The sequence below is a fragment of the Trachinotus anak genome, unplaced genomic scaffold (genome assembly GCF_046630095.1).
Source record: "Trachinotus anak isolate AG129_WGS33_773 ecotype Australia unplaced genomic scaffold, CSIRO_AGI_Tana_v1 ptg000009l, whole genome shotgun sequence".
NCBI lineage: Eukaryota > Metazoa > Chordata > Actinopteri > Carangiformes > Carangidae > Trachinotus > Trachinotus anak.
Window position 1 is genome coordinate 19,235,073 of NW_027273860.1, and position 14,966 is coordinate 19,250,038.

Below are 14,966 nucleotides of genomic sequence, written 5' to 3' on the forward strand. Positions count from 1 at the left end.
TCCAAAAGACGAGCAACAGAGAAACAACAGTTCGGGCGGGTTGAAACATTTATATATCCTTCTTACCTGTAATTGTAAATATTACATTAAATTTCCCACATTCATGACTAGAGGAATCTTTTGATGCGATTTCAGACACCCTTAAAGTAGACCGTACCATTTCTTAACATAGATGAGACTTCCAACAAACATCAATCTGCCTCACTCCATTTGTGTCTCATGACCTCAAGTGTCTGCTTCTGTGCGTCATGCAGACACTTGGCTTGTTTAATACACTTTACAGTAATGTTAGCCATTTTTGTAACTTTTGCCTTAGGTAACATTTTAGCTAACTAAGGTCAGCTAGGTGAAAGCATGGCCTTTTATTTACAATGTTGGCTTGGCATTGAATGCTACTTTATACTTCCACTCCACTACCTTTCAGACACAAATATTGTACTTTCTACTCCTCCACATATATTTGACAGCTTTAGTTAAACAAGTAAGATACTGTGAGGACTGTAACACATCAGTTCACTGAAGCACACAGCTGCACTGTACTGGGTTCCCTTTCGCACTTGAGAAAAGGTTGAAGGTTGACCCCCTGATCGTCATTTTATAATCTACACTCATGTTGAAAACTACAAAAGTTTGCCCAACTTTTGACAAACTGGAATCATCCTTTAATCATCATCATCAGGACTAAGGAAATAAATAGAACCGAGTTCTCGCAAGTACACAAGATAAACTGTGTGTGTGTGTGTGTGTGTGTGTGTGTGTGTGTGTGTGTACGTGCGTGCGTGCGTGCGTGCGTGCGTGCGTGCGTGCGTGTGCGTGCGTGCGTGCGTGCGTGTGTGTGCGCGCGTGCGCGTGCGTTCATGTGCTGGTCAGCTTCTCTCAGTGGATCCCAGCCACAGAGACTCAGTTATGTCTCCTACTCTCATCTGCTCCCAGTTAGCAACATCTTGAACGCTGTACTGCAGCATGCTCCCATGTCATAAAACACACTGCTCCTCTTCTCACCATATTCCTCTCTGTGTCTCTCTCTCTCTCTCTCTGTGTCTACTTTTGTCTGGCACATGAGGTGGAAGATGTTTTTCTCACTTCTCTCTCCCCTCCTCAACCACGGAAAAAGCAGCACGCGTCCAGCTGCATCTTGGTCCGGACATGGAGTCGTTAAATAGTTTGAAAAATGAATGTCTCAATGGCATCATTCTTGTCTGTGTCCCGTCTCTTTTTTATGTCTGCTCGTGAATGTGTGAAATATCTGAGGCGGCTGAGAACTTCATTGCTTTGAGCCTGCCGCCGAACAGTGTAGAACATCGCTGCTCAGAGTGTTCACCACCTTACCCTGGAAAGCATCGGTGCTGAGAATAGTGGCCAAAGTTACCCCCCCCCACCCCCTCACCACCCTTCCACTTGCAGTCCCTGGTGAGCAATGGTCCAGGGCTGGTGCTGGTTGCCTTTAATCAGAGAGATGTATGGAGGGAGAGTATGGGCCTAATGACAATTAGCGCATGCAGCTACAAGTGCTGGCCCTGAATGCTATCAAATCCATCACCCAGCACTTGAAGGAGACACCCTAATTCATAACCATCCTCCTTGCAGTCTCTGCATTTTCTCTGTCCTGCTTAAAGAAAGAAATGATAGATTGAACTCTTAATAGCATGTATTGCTCTACTCTGTTTTGCTAATTATACCAAGGTAAGTCTAAGGTCTTTAAGGTTTGACTGATAACCCTTGCCTATTGTTACTTTCCTCCCATCAATCCCTCTGTTTTCTCCTTGTTCTAGAGCCTTCTGAAGGTCCACGACACAGTTGCCCAGAAGAGTTATGACCCTGAACTACCTCCGCTGCCTGAAGACATCGACGACGATGAGGACTCAGTGAAAATCATAAGACTGGTTAAAAACAAGGAGCCTCTCGTGAGTAATGAGAAATCATGTACAGTTTGGTTTTCAGCAGATCCCACAAGGTTTTGGGGAAGTTAAAATGACGTCTTCGGTATGCCCCTGTCGCCAAGAGTGGTCAAGATGTGGACCATAAACCGCAACATCCCTGGTTTGAGTCAGGGAATGCCAGTAACCTTTTGTTGCATGTTGTTTCCATCTCTCTTCCACTCTCATCTTTCAGTAAATGTATAAAATACATATGTTTATTGTCAGTTTATTTATTATTTATGGTGAACATCATCATCATATCATTAAAATCCTGTTATTTAGGCTTTGTTCCCCTAATCCCTAAATTTCTGAAAACCTCTTGTATCAAAGCAGTTTCCACACCACAGGTCAAGCCAATACCCTACATACTTTTGCTTTTGAGGTACTTGCCTGTGGGAATCCAACCCACAACCTTGAAGTTGTAAGCTGCACCAAAGCCAACCACAATTACCCTGCTCTTGGCCATGAGTATTTTCAGCCAGTCTAGGCTTAGTGTCTGTGAACGGCTTCCTTTTTCTATCCTGGTCAGTGTCGCTCTCTTAACATGCCTCTCATGTCCGTGCTCTTCAGACGACGACCTAGACGTCAAAAACCACCCATGTGTCTAGACCTCGGGCCCCAAGTGTACAGCAGCGACATCTTGGCTGGCATTCTCATTTTCACTCCACCCCTCAACATCCTGGGTGTCTGCGTTGTTATATGACTGCCATACCATGCATTCCCCTGGGCTTGTCAGCTGGCGAGGCACATTTAGGAGTGGGCTTCTGGAACCCCACCAAACTTAATTGGTGCTGGTTTTCGGTGGCACCACATACCTTTATTTTTTTTCTTTTAGCTTTCTTGCATCCCTTTTTTTGTTGTGATTCCTCAGTTGACTGACCTCAGTAGTCTAAGAGCCTCAGTGGCCTGTGAAAGACCTCCATCTGTCATCAAAGCACTTTGTTGTGTTTTGAGGCCCTGCCCACTTTCTGATCTGTGCCGGACATGTCCGTCCTGGCCCCGGCCACCTCTATTTTCACTTTGTGGTTTTCACCCTGACCACCATCTTGGCTCCAGGCCGGCACACTCCTCTCACCACACCCTGGGGGAAAGGAGAACACACCTAAGCCATTTTTGGGTTCCTGCCCGTTGCATGTTCTGCAGAGCTGCTGAATGCAATAATGTGGCTTGGAGGAATTCTGGCCCTCTCTCACAACACACATTGTCGCGGGCGCTTCCTGCTGAGGCCTCTCCTGAGCCTCATGTTGGATCACATTGCCTGAAACCATAATGTGATTTACACCCGTCCCAGTCAGCTTAATCATCGAGCTGGTGTTATTCCATTACGTGAGTTGATGCTTTTTTGTCTAAGTGATTTGCCTCCTGAGTTCGTCTGAAACACACATTTATGATGTGTGATGCTGTGTATTATTGCACAATGTTGAAGGTGTTAATTATGCAGAGTATATTTTTGAATCAGTGTAGTGGTCCAGTTTTAGTTTATAGGATAAGGGTGCAAACTGGTTATTGTGCTTTTTCAAAGTGACTGTATCTAAATAGAGAAGGTGCTCTGCCGCCAATGTTCTTTTTGAGGTCAACTAGGTCAGTTTTATAAGAACTCCAATTTAAGAATTGCCATTGATTATTGATTATGATATAACATCAGTATCACCATCAGGCTTTGATGCAAAACAGTTCTCCAGTATAAATTTATAGCAGGAAATGAAGTCATTATAACTTTCAACTTGCATTGGATAAAAACACATTTCAGCTATAAGGGTAAGAGCAACAACCACTGAATCTGACATTGCAACAAATTTCACAGCAAGAAAAAAAGAAAACAAAATCAAACCGTACAATAATATATCACACACTTGAGTAACAGGAAGCAAGTTTAAGCCCATTGCCGTGGCGCGGTTTCATTCTTAGGAGTCATAGCTGCCCTCTAACTACCCAAGGGACCCGAAGGGCACAACTGCTGCCCATAATCTCTTGTGGCTATAATTTAGGCCTGACCATGGTGTAGACAACAGTAGGAATCTGCTGCAGGGCATGAGTTTCTCTGTGTATGCATGAAGGCAAACAATGAATACCAAAGGACTGCTTTTGTGGTAGAGTGCCATTTCAGAATTGTCAAGTGTGATGGTTTTGTGTTTGTGCTGAGGACACACAGAGAGAGGGACAATCACCTAATCACCTCTTTGTCAGAGCCGTTTGACTCTTCTCTGTTTCGTGACCACTAAAGAATCAATATTTAAGAGAGTAAAACTGGCATTTAAACAACTAGTTCTGGTGGGAATGAAACAAATTGCTGTGGTAATACGAACTTTCAGGAAGAAAGTGTGACTGCTATGTACTGCTGTGTAGCTAAAGGCCTTTTCACACCAGATTTATGCCCCTGAATTTGTCTTTTGTTAATGCACATTAACCTTTCACACCCTGTCAGCAGGAAATGTTTAGCAGCGGAGAGAAGTGACACCTGTGAACATACCTCACTCAGAGCTCCACAGCCGCCCTGTGTCTCATTTCTTGTTACATTGCTTTCTTTTCTACAGTCTACCAACATTTAGGATCATGTAGCTCTTTTTGTTTTTTAGAGGTTTAACCCATATTCATATTCACTTCAACACTCTTAGGCCAGTGGTTCCCAACCTTTTTCAACTCATGGCCCATTTGAAAATCTCAAAAATGTTGGCACCCCCACATCTGACCCTGTAACAACAAGGAGGTCAAATAATGCCTTCTCAGAGCACTTTTTATTTTAAGGATAACTGTCGAACATTCAGGATAATACTGAAGGCAGGGGAAGCTCAATTTTTCTTTTGTGTTTCTGTTTCTGTTTCTTTTCTGAGGTCACTTGTTGATTTACCCTCCGACTGTCTTACCTTTTAATTATTTCTGCAGCTATCCATTTTGATTTATTTCAAGATATATATATGTGCGTGTGTGTGTGTGTGTGTGTGTGTGTGTGTGTGTATATGGGAACCACTGTCTTAGACAAAAAAATACAATTCCTAGTACGGAATAAAAATATAATTCAGTCTTCCAGCAGAGCTCCTTGCTCTGTAAATGTGTTGACATGACATTGACACAAGTCAAAATTTTGCACTTAGTGAAATGGCCCTAATAGATCTTACTAAAAAAACCTCACGGTAGTGTGTCATTTGTGAAGGTGAAGTTACTCTGTTTCTTTGACCCTCTAATTTGACAGTACATTTTAAGGCTCTGCATTTACCTCTGGCCCCTAGAAGATTGACAACCTGCAGATCTTTAAAGGGAAACTGACCCTAATGAACACTTAGATCGTACATGAAGGAAACAGCCGGCAGGTCAGATGCTCACGGTGAAGTCACAGCCATTCCCGCTAACCAATGAAAAACCCTCTAATTGTGCAGGGTCCTCATTCACCACCGCACCAAATTGATTTGGATGTGCCCTTTAACTTGCAATTTCATATAATCAGCCTGAAATTCTCAAACTTGACATCATAACAACGGGGCTGTACAATGTCTAATTTCCTTTCCGTCTCTCCTTACTTCACTCTTTAATTTTTCTGTTTCAGTCTTTCCCTCCGTCTGCCTTTGTTTCATTCTACAGTTTCGGACAATACGGGGACTGGGCTGAAGTTAGCACATACTGACTCATCCATTAAGTTAATTGTGATTAGTTGAGTGGTTTGTATTCAGTAGCTCTGATTAATTGCTATCATTTCTCAGAGTGTGACTTCATGCCACATTTCAGTGAAACAGTAAAAACTCTATCTTTCAGGATGACCTCCCTCTCCTTCTTCTTCTTCTTCTTCTTTCTGTTGTACTCCCTGCTTTCCCAAAACCAGCTGATTTATTAGCTCAGGTGTCAGGACAATTAAATAATTGGGTTTGGAGAGCAGTGTAAACATGCACGCGCATACAGGAACTTCAGCTCGGCCACGTCCTCTTATTGAAACAATGTGTTACTTTGGATGAGGTTACAGAACAGTTTTGGTGGGGGTCGGGGCTGAGTATGTGGCGGTGGATCTGATATACTGGTGAAGTTTGCTTGTGGTGATAAAGGGCTTGTGTGCAGACTGACTAATGGCAGAGCTGTAGACAATAGTTGGGGGGAGCCAGAATGCACTGGTGTTACACAATTCAAGTCCAGATCCAAGAGTTTGGAGCTTGGATGGAGAGGCCTAAAACATGGGCTACAAACATGTCCTCTTTAAAAAGTTATATAGTGTTACAGCTTTTATTGTGAACAACAAAATCTTAAATCACCATTTATCTAGATTATAGTATCACTTTCTTGGTACTAGTGTAGCGATATGTCGTATTTGACTCTACTGTAATCATCACTGTGTGAATTACTGACTAAAGAACTTGCTGACATTGGAGGAGCCGCTACGTCATCCCAAAGCATCCTGGAAAATCCACAGTCCACACACACAAAAAATATGTTAAATAGCAAAAAAAAATGTCTTTGAAGCAGCAGAGGCGGGTACACCGCAGCTGCTCAGGGTGACCATCGCTATGATGTGAGAACATTAGAGTCTGACAAGCCTGCTGTGGTCAGCTCTGCTCTTCGCATTTGGATGTTCCTGAAGTCCTGTGACGCAGATGTTAATAGCAGACTTGGGAGATGCTCGCCGGTGCATGTGCCCCGTTGTGTTCATGTTCGTTTTGTACATCACTTCTCGGCTCTCGCTCAGTGCCACTCAGTCGTGCCGGACCTCATCACCGTCGGAGCGCTGTTCATTCACTTCTCCCACTCTTTAGTTGTCCTCAACCTAACACGCCATCTTTCACTCTCCTGCCCCCACTCTTTGATTCATCTGGTTTTGCTATCAGACCCATTTTCTCTGGTCGTTTTTGTGCATTTCAGTTTTGGTAACACATTTTGTTTGAGGTGATGTAAAGGAAGAGGTTACAATTTAATTACAATGCCCTTCACTCTCCTTCAAATAAAGTGTTACCCCGTCTCCCCTCTCTGCCATGCCCATATGGACACCTGTTGTTCAGAAGTACTGTATATATTTTGCGCACATTTATTAAACATTCCTGTTGTGCAATATTGCCAGTACAAAATTGACACTCCATCTATCCTTTTCTTGCTTGATTCATCCATTCCAGGTTGTTAAGCATCATTAGCAGCCATGAAGCCACTGCTGCCAGGAATGTGACAGGGTCAATATCAGGCTCTATCACTCTCTCTTCTTCTTTTCCTCTCTGCTCCGTGTTGATGCACAGGATTGGTTTTCCCATCATGACTGGGTGTCATTGGGTGTAACTAAATGGAAACACTAGATTGCAGGGTTTGTGCCATCCATTTTGCAGTGCCAGCCTACATAGCGTCCTGCCTGGCATCAGCTAGCACCAATCAATACAACTATATGACCACTGGGGCTCAGCCACCCAACTGCCCCAGCCACTGGATACCATTGGATCAGCTGGACTTCTCATTATAGACCCACAAATAGCGCTGGTTTGACTTCAGAGCTATAGTAGTCAGTGCACACAAGAATATGGATGACATGTCCAACATTATTATTGTAAAAGCTCCAACTCCATGATTGATGCTGGTGGATTTTCTTTACTTAATAAGGGAGTTGATAATTGCAATGAGACAGGAAAGTCTTGTGATCGATTCAGCTTGTGACGAACTTAGTTTTCCATGAATGGTCATGGCTGGAATGAACTATTGGCAGTTTGACATGCCATGCTTTTCTCATCTGCAGCAGACGGGCCTCCTCTTCTCTCTGACACAATTGGGACGGTCGGATCATGGCAGCTCTGATTCCATTTGTCTGCAAGCATTCACAAACACATTCATTCAGATAGTTGCGGTCAGTGTTCTCTGTTGAGTCTAAAAGCATCCACATGATTATGTAGTAAAACTGTGCTGGTGTGAATGTAAACAAACACAGGTCTACAGATGGGTGAAGTTTGAGTACTGCTTTGCTGAAAACCTCAGAGAGGAGTTCTTAATTGAGAAGTTATCAAAGGACACAAGCGGATAGATGTGTGTTTTTTTTTTTTTAAAAAACACTTGACTCATCTGTTGTATGTTTACATCAGAAAGTAGAAAGCAAAGGGGAAAGTAATGACACTGGCTGGAAATTAATGGAGCAGCTAATGAGATTAGAGCAGACAGCACACATGTTAGTGTTTTACAGATAGGCCCGTGTGCTTTAAAAGCAATACGCCTGTCACTTGATGGATTAGAGCGCGGTGTCTTGGGAGTGCTGCAAAGGAAGATGGAGCACCACGTTTCAAAAGCACACAGACAAGCGGAGAGGTCTGCTTTTGTTGACTGGTTCAGTTGTGTCACGGTGTGTATCCAGCACTAGGTTCATCTGCAGGTGTGTGTGTGTGTGTGTGTGTGTGTGTGTTTGATTTTATTTCTTTTGCATCATATCTGTTTTATCTCTGTGTGTGTGTGTGTGTGTGTGTAGTTTTGCAACACAGTTGGTACACAGGTGGTACAAGTACACAGCTGTATTGCTTGAGTCAAAGTGTAGATCCTGTTGGTCAAATATTACACCAGTACAGGTGATAGTTGTACAGTCAAATTTTTACTTTAATTACAGGACTAGAGTACTTGCATTCTTCGGTATTCAAAAGTACTTTTTTTTAATTTTTTTTTTATTTTTTTATTTTTTTTTTTTTATATACCAACATGTTGTATTGTTCCACAGTCACAGAACCTAATGATTCTGAAACAACCTACTGAATGACTGACTGTGGAACCTGCAGAATAAAAAGCTGGTGCCATAAAAACACAACTGAATCAACAAGGACAGACAACTACTACAAGCAGTAGTTGAATTAAAGAAATGTTACAAACCTCAACATACTAAGTTGGACGCACAATTTTGTAGACAGTGATGAAGTTTAATCTTGATGAACAAAGCAAGGATCTAAAATAAAAGGAATCTTTCTTTATTTCTAAATGTCAAACACAGACACAGATAAGGCCGTGATCTCTGGTGAAGAATCTTCTGTCTCATCTTTATCTGACGTAGCTGTCGTTAGGACACTGCCAGAGTCAAATGGAGCCGTTCAAACATGATTGAGGGCGTAGGAGTTTGCTGTGATTGTTTTTTCTCCTGTGATGAACACAGTGTACGGCCTATCATATTTAAGAAAATAAAATAAAATTCATTCTGCTGACTAAAATCTCTGCTTCCACGTAACGAGTACATCATAGAAATGTAGTGGAGTCAAAAGTACAATATTTGTCTTTAAATGTACTGGAGTAAAAGTTTTACATATCTACTAAAAAATAAAACTCATGTAAAGTAAAGTACAGATACTGGAAGAAAATACTTAAGTACAGTACTCAAGTAAATGTACTGGGTTCACCACTGGTGCAACCACACTCTTTGTGTTGATGCACTGCAGGGTGTGGAGAAAAAAGGGCATCAACTATTTACACAGGTGCATTGTATGTTATTAAAATTCAATATGGTAAGGGTCACAACCTTCTTAATGTATTATTTAAAATTCAAATAACTGATGAGCACTAGTTATTTATAATAGTAATGGCTGCATTTTATTTCTTAACACATATACACTGCATTTTGCAAAGTAGCCTAAATCCTGTAAATGCAATGTGATTGACAACTGGACCTAATGGGATAGATTAGAATTTGCTGTGATGTTTACTTTGCACAGCTCAGCAGGAGGATTTATTGTTTTTTCACCCACAACCCAGAGTGTTCAGTTAAAGGATTAGAGGCCCACTGAATACGTCAACGTGACACACAATAGAGATAATTCAGAAATGTCCACATTATCGCTGAGTGTGGAGCCAAAGTTACTTCAAAACTTCAAGCAGGGAACAGAAGGATCATTTAGACTGCATTTCTTACGGCCAAGAAATACTGACTGAGAGGATGATGTCATTTTATATGCCTTTTATTGGATTTGAGATATCTAGTGAGTAGAATGCATTTAACAGTTTTGATTACAGCTTTGGACGTTTGATGCATGTGACCCCTTTCTCCTCTACTGTCTCTATCTGACAGAGGCAAAACGCCAAAAACAGTCTGAAAAACATGTGGAGCGGACGTTTTTATTCCATTTATCTGTGACATGTTATCATAGATTAGCTTTTGGTGCTTATGCTGCAGCTTAATACTTAATACACTGTTTGTGTCCTCGTATAGAAGGATCAAATTCTCTATGATGCTACATAAAATTCAATATTGAATATATAAAATTTGAATTTCATGAGGATGTTTATGGATAAACACGTCACCATGCTACAAAAAATAAAACAATATGGCATAAAGCAGACATGGAAAAGCCCTTGTGTTTGTTCTTGTACAGCACTCGTGTCCAGCGGCTGTTACACCACCCTCCCAGCCTGTTGAGTTGTGAATGTGAAAACACGCACTGCTTCCAAAGCCACATCTGAGGCATTCCCAGATCCTAATCTCACAGCACTCTTAAATAAAACGTCTTCCTCCTATCTTGTGTAATCATGAACGTGGACAAACATCCCGACACTCCTGCTCCTTTCTGCTGAGAGCCAGGGAGCTCGGCGACTGAATGCGGGCATTGTTGCCCATCGAGCCGGGCGCTCCTCTGCAGCCCTGCTTCTCAGCCGGCTTTGGAAATGAAAAGTGACATGTGAAAGTGCTGTTTTCTTTACTTGGGATAACGACAGGGAAAACGCTAAACAATCCCAGAGCAGAGATAGACCTCTCCCCATGACACAACTGTCTCTTTGTATGCGCTCATACAGCTCATGCAGGGCTCTCAGACAAGAAACACACACACATACAGCACATAGTGACTAAATATCTGGCACTGTCCAGCTCATAGCAGAGAGACGGCGATTCCACTCTGTCTACATGGTGATTCATGTGGACAGTATGGAAACAAATACACACATTTGGTGAGATGGTCGCACATTTACACACAGATTCACACACCCAGAGTCACCGGCACCTGTCTGAAGTACTGAGGTGGGCCGCTAAGTGTGTTTTCATAGCAACAGGGTAATGACTTGCTCTAAAATTAAGGTTTAAAGAGGCAGAGGAGGAAAAGGAAAGAGGGGGTGGAGAAAGACAAATGAAGGTAAGCCGTCCTGTCAGAGGGCCCTCGGCATTACACTACCTGGCAGCTTCTCCTGGAATCCCTCCTGCTCACCATAATTATCATAATAATGACCCGCAATTTTCCTTTTTCTCAGTATACTTGTTAATTACGACTGGTAGGTCAAGACCGAGGTTAAGGAAATAAAAAGGGAAACCGGAGCCTGGTTTAGTCTGAGAGGCAGACGAGGTATGAGGGAGAACGGGTAGGGTGGGAGGAGTAGCTTTTATTAGTTGCAATCACAAGTGATTTAATAAAACAGGTGGAAAGGCATGCAATGGGTCACCCAAAGGGGACTGGTCTTCAGCGGCGGCTTTGTTGCATCAGCTAGAAAAATCATTTGACATAAAACCTCAAATACCTTTGAATTACCTCTCCAACTTCTTTCTTTTTTCTTCCTGTTTGCAACAATAGTGTATATTTTTGTCTGGGCTCCTGCTTATTCTTTGCAGTGCTGTATTAATCTTTATAGGTGACCGTAACACTAAATGGATTTTCTGATCATAAGCGAATACGCTAATATTAAATGATTTTTCTCCTGAGCAGCACTGCAGTCTGCAGCATTCGAGAAAATATGTAAGAAGTCATAAATATGCTGGGCTCAGAGTGTGGGGCGGCCATGTGCGTTATGTGTGGGGGGCTTTATGCCATCTCAGTGAGGTAAGATGAAATGACACACTCCAACACCAGATATGATTGGAGGTAATTGTATTTTAATGTCCAGGAGGCCCATTCCCACTTTGTATTTGGTTTTTCCATGGTCGACATCTGGTGTGAAGAACGCCAGCATGTGTTTCCACTACACTTGTATTTATACCTCTAAACACAGCAGTCAACACAGCAGTCGGCAGGAGTTTATTGTCGCCGTTACACTTTGCTGTTAAGTGACATCATGTCAAAACACGTCGGCCTCTCTGCCCGGGCCGCTCGTGTTTGTTTTCCCCTGTCGCTCTCAATTTGGAGGGAGGAATAATGTTTGTCAAATGCCACAGCGTTTGGTTCGGTTCACGGGGCGATGTTTTGAGTGGTCGTTACGGGCCGAGGCCTTCGTGTTTGAAATGGAGCGACGTGCTTGTTTTCCCTGGTGGCTTAGGAAGAGTGGAGTGGCTTTAGCTGTGGCTCAGGTAAAGAGATCCTAGGATCCCACTTACTAGACAGGCCACACGTAGCTTGCACTAGACCCTGAGACTTCTGATGAACCAGGCCAAGACAGCCAGCCAGCCCTCTCGTCATCTGTACAACCAGAGTACAAGCCAGCCAGCTTCCATCATGTCATCCAGCCATGCATCCAGTCCATCAGCCAGAGGGCACTCTGATTGCCCCATCAAGACTTAGCTTGCCAGAGCCTTGATGCAGCCAAGCTAACATGATGAAACATCCAACATTCAGCTTGTCTTACTCCTCTTATCTGCTGAAGTTTCATGGCACTACTGTGTGCTGACAGTTCCCTGGACTATCTTGCCTCCATTCCATTCCCTCTAATAAACACACACTCTCATACAGTAGGGGGATCCAAATTTCAGTCCCTATTCTCTCTTTTTTTTTTCCTGCACTATATGAGGTGTGAGCCATTTGTCATCACATACTTAATGTGGCTGCCATGTCGGCATGTGTGCTCCAGTGCGTTCGCAGGGAGGGGGTGATGGCTTGATATGGATAAGCGTCACTTCAGTTCTCCTCATCAGACAGCAGAGAGTAAGCCCGCTGCGTTCGGGCCAGCCCAACAATAACAATCAGAGGCATTTATGTGTTAGAAATTGAGGAATAGGGCTAGGAGCAGTGGCTGCATATGGAGCTGATCACGTTAGGAGTGGAGGCTTCGGATCGCCTTACTGATGACTAATTGACCACAGCTAGAAGGACCTCCTCAGTCCAAGATGAGCCCCCTCTCGTCTCTATTTTTGACTGTGTATTTCTGTGCCCATCAGTGTGTAATTTCTGGAGACTTCCTTTTTTGTGCTCATCTAGAGATCCAACTTTAGCGATGGCTGACAACAAGGAAGAAGGAATCGGTCCTGTTTTTATTTTTTGTTTTTTTGTTTTTTAGGTTTTTTCACCATCTTGTGTGCACACAATGCTATCTTTTTCCGCGCTAATGATGGAGTTGAGCCACTTGATGGTTAAGTGGCGCCTCGTCTCTAATTACTAAGACAGCACAGCCCATTCATCAGGTTTAGTGACTGTCCGGCATCAATCATCCAGTCTTTTGAGGTTTCTCTCAGGCCTGACTTTAGGTAGAAGCCTGCGGCTGCGCTCTCATAGAAACGCACACGTAGACACGCTTGCATGCACACAAAAACACACCTACACATGCTGTCACTCATGCGTGTATGTGCTTTGACAGACGTAGACATTCCCCTTCTGACTTCCTGCACTGTTTCCATGCGCGAGGAAAAGTCTGAAATGGCTTCCATGTGCCAGTAGGCGTTGAAGGCTCGGCGTAAACCTTGTGCTAATGCTTAGCTGCTACACCGGGAAGCCCATCTTGGTGCTTTACCTACCTTGTTTCTTCCCTATGTATGCCCCCCCTCCATACACACACACATACACATTATGCAGCTTATTTAGGTTCTAGCCTGACTGTTTATGTATTTGTTTAACAGAGCAGGGACTCCTCATTAGTGGTCATGCAAGGCTGAATGCTGATGATAGCACCCATAGGGTATCAAGGCACAGGGGAAGGTGATGCTGAGTTCAGGAGGTTGGATTTGCCCCCCCTCCCCCTCCTCGTTCCAGCTGCCTCTCAGTGCTTCCAAGGCATTCGTCAGGCCTCCAGGAGAGGCCGTTACACCCCTGGAGGGTTGAGAGAATGAAGGTGAACTGTAGATTGTAATGAGGTGGAAGGGGAAGCGCGGTGTACTCGGTATAATCAAGGATCAGGAAAAATGGGGTTGTACAGAACTTGGGAATGAGGAAAGGAAAACGTGAATATGTGAGGTGTTGAAGTTTTATATATGTTTAAAAGAGAAACAGCCTCCCAGTGCAGCAAAAAGTCTCCCAGTGACCCCGTGCAGGTTCACGTGTGTGCAGCCTGGAGTTTCAGCCTTCAGAAAACTGAACTGCCGTCTGTGTGAAATTGAGTTACTGCAAAACCACACTTTGTTAATGTGTTGTTATGAGGTCTTTCATAGATTTATAATCTTACTCCTTTAAAAAAAAAAGTCAATAATTCTACCAGTGGGTTGAAATAATTTCATTTGCCTTACTTCAGGCAAATGAAATTTTACTGTTTTAATTTTTGGCATTGAAATGCTCAGCAGGGCAGGCAGAACATTTCATTTGTATTGGTAAAAAATCCTAATTCTAATCTAATTTAGGTAAGGACTTGTTGAGCTGGATGTTAAATGCACAATATGTAACTTCTCTCTCAATCAAAACATTAGCAAAAGATGGCGTTTTGGTGACATTGTGAAGTTGCGTGGGATCATGGGAGTTGTAGTCTTCACCTTCAGTGTCAGTCGTTGAGGAGGTGTTTACTGAGAGCTGAATTATCCTCAGAGCTCTCCACCTCTCCAAATCAAACGGACCTGGTGATTATAACCAGTAAAAATACTGAATGAAGCAGTTTAATATTTAAAGACGTCAGAGAAGAGCTGGGAGCTGAGACTGCTTCTAACCTTTGTTTCTCTGATAACTAGACGATCAGGAAGTTTTTACTGGCAGCTGATTTACCCACAGAGGTGTCCTCTTCTCCATAACAAACAGACCAGGGGATTAAAACCAGTAGAAACACCAAATAAAACAGTTTTACATTAGAATTCAGTGATTCACCGGTGCTCTTTGGCAGACACTGACGTCTCTGAGCAGATGGGAGCTGAGCTGTCTTTGGCTTGACTTTTTTGTCTGATAACTTCAGATCCAGAAGACTGATGACTAAAATCTTTCATCTGGTGAAATATATCATTGAAAACGAAATAGGTGTAAAAAGTGTTTCTTAAAAATGTGGCTTAAGATTTCAATTTAACCTATGCACATAGGGTTTATGACA

General features: G+C 43.0%; 1 protein-coding gene across 2 annotated transcripts in view; it reads left to right on the forward strand.

Moving 5' to 3' along the window:
* The window catches only part of mpp7a (MAGUK p55 scaffold protein 7a), a 142,676-nt gene that overhangs the window by 77,866 nt on the left and 49,844 nt on the right, over positions 1–14,966 (forward strand). For both annotated transcript variants that reach the window (XM_071485687.1, XM_071485688.1), the window contains exon 6: positions 1,773–1,904. In XM_071485687.1, the coding sequence (XP_071341788.1) occupies positions 1,773–1,904 (132 nt within the window). The remainder of the gene's footprint in view (positions 1–1,772; positions 1,905–14,966) is intronic.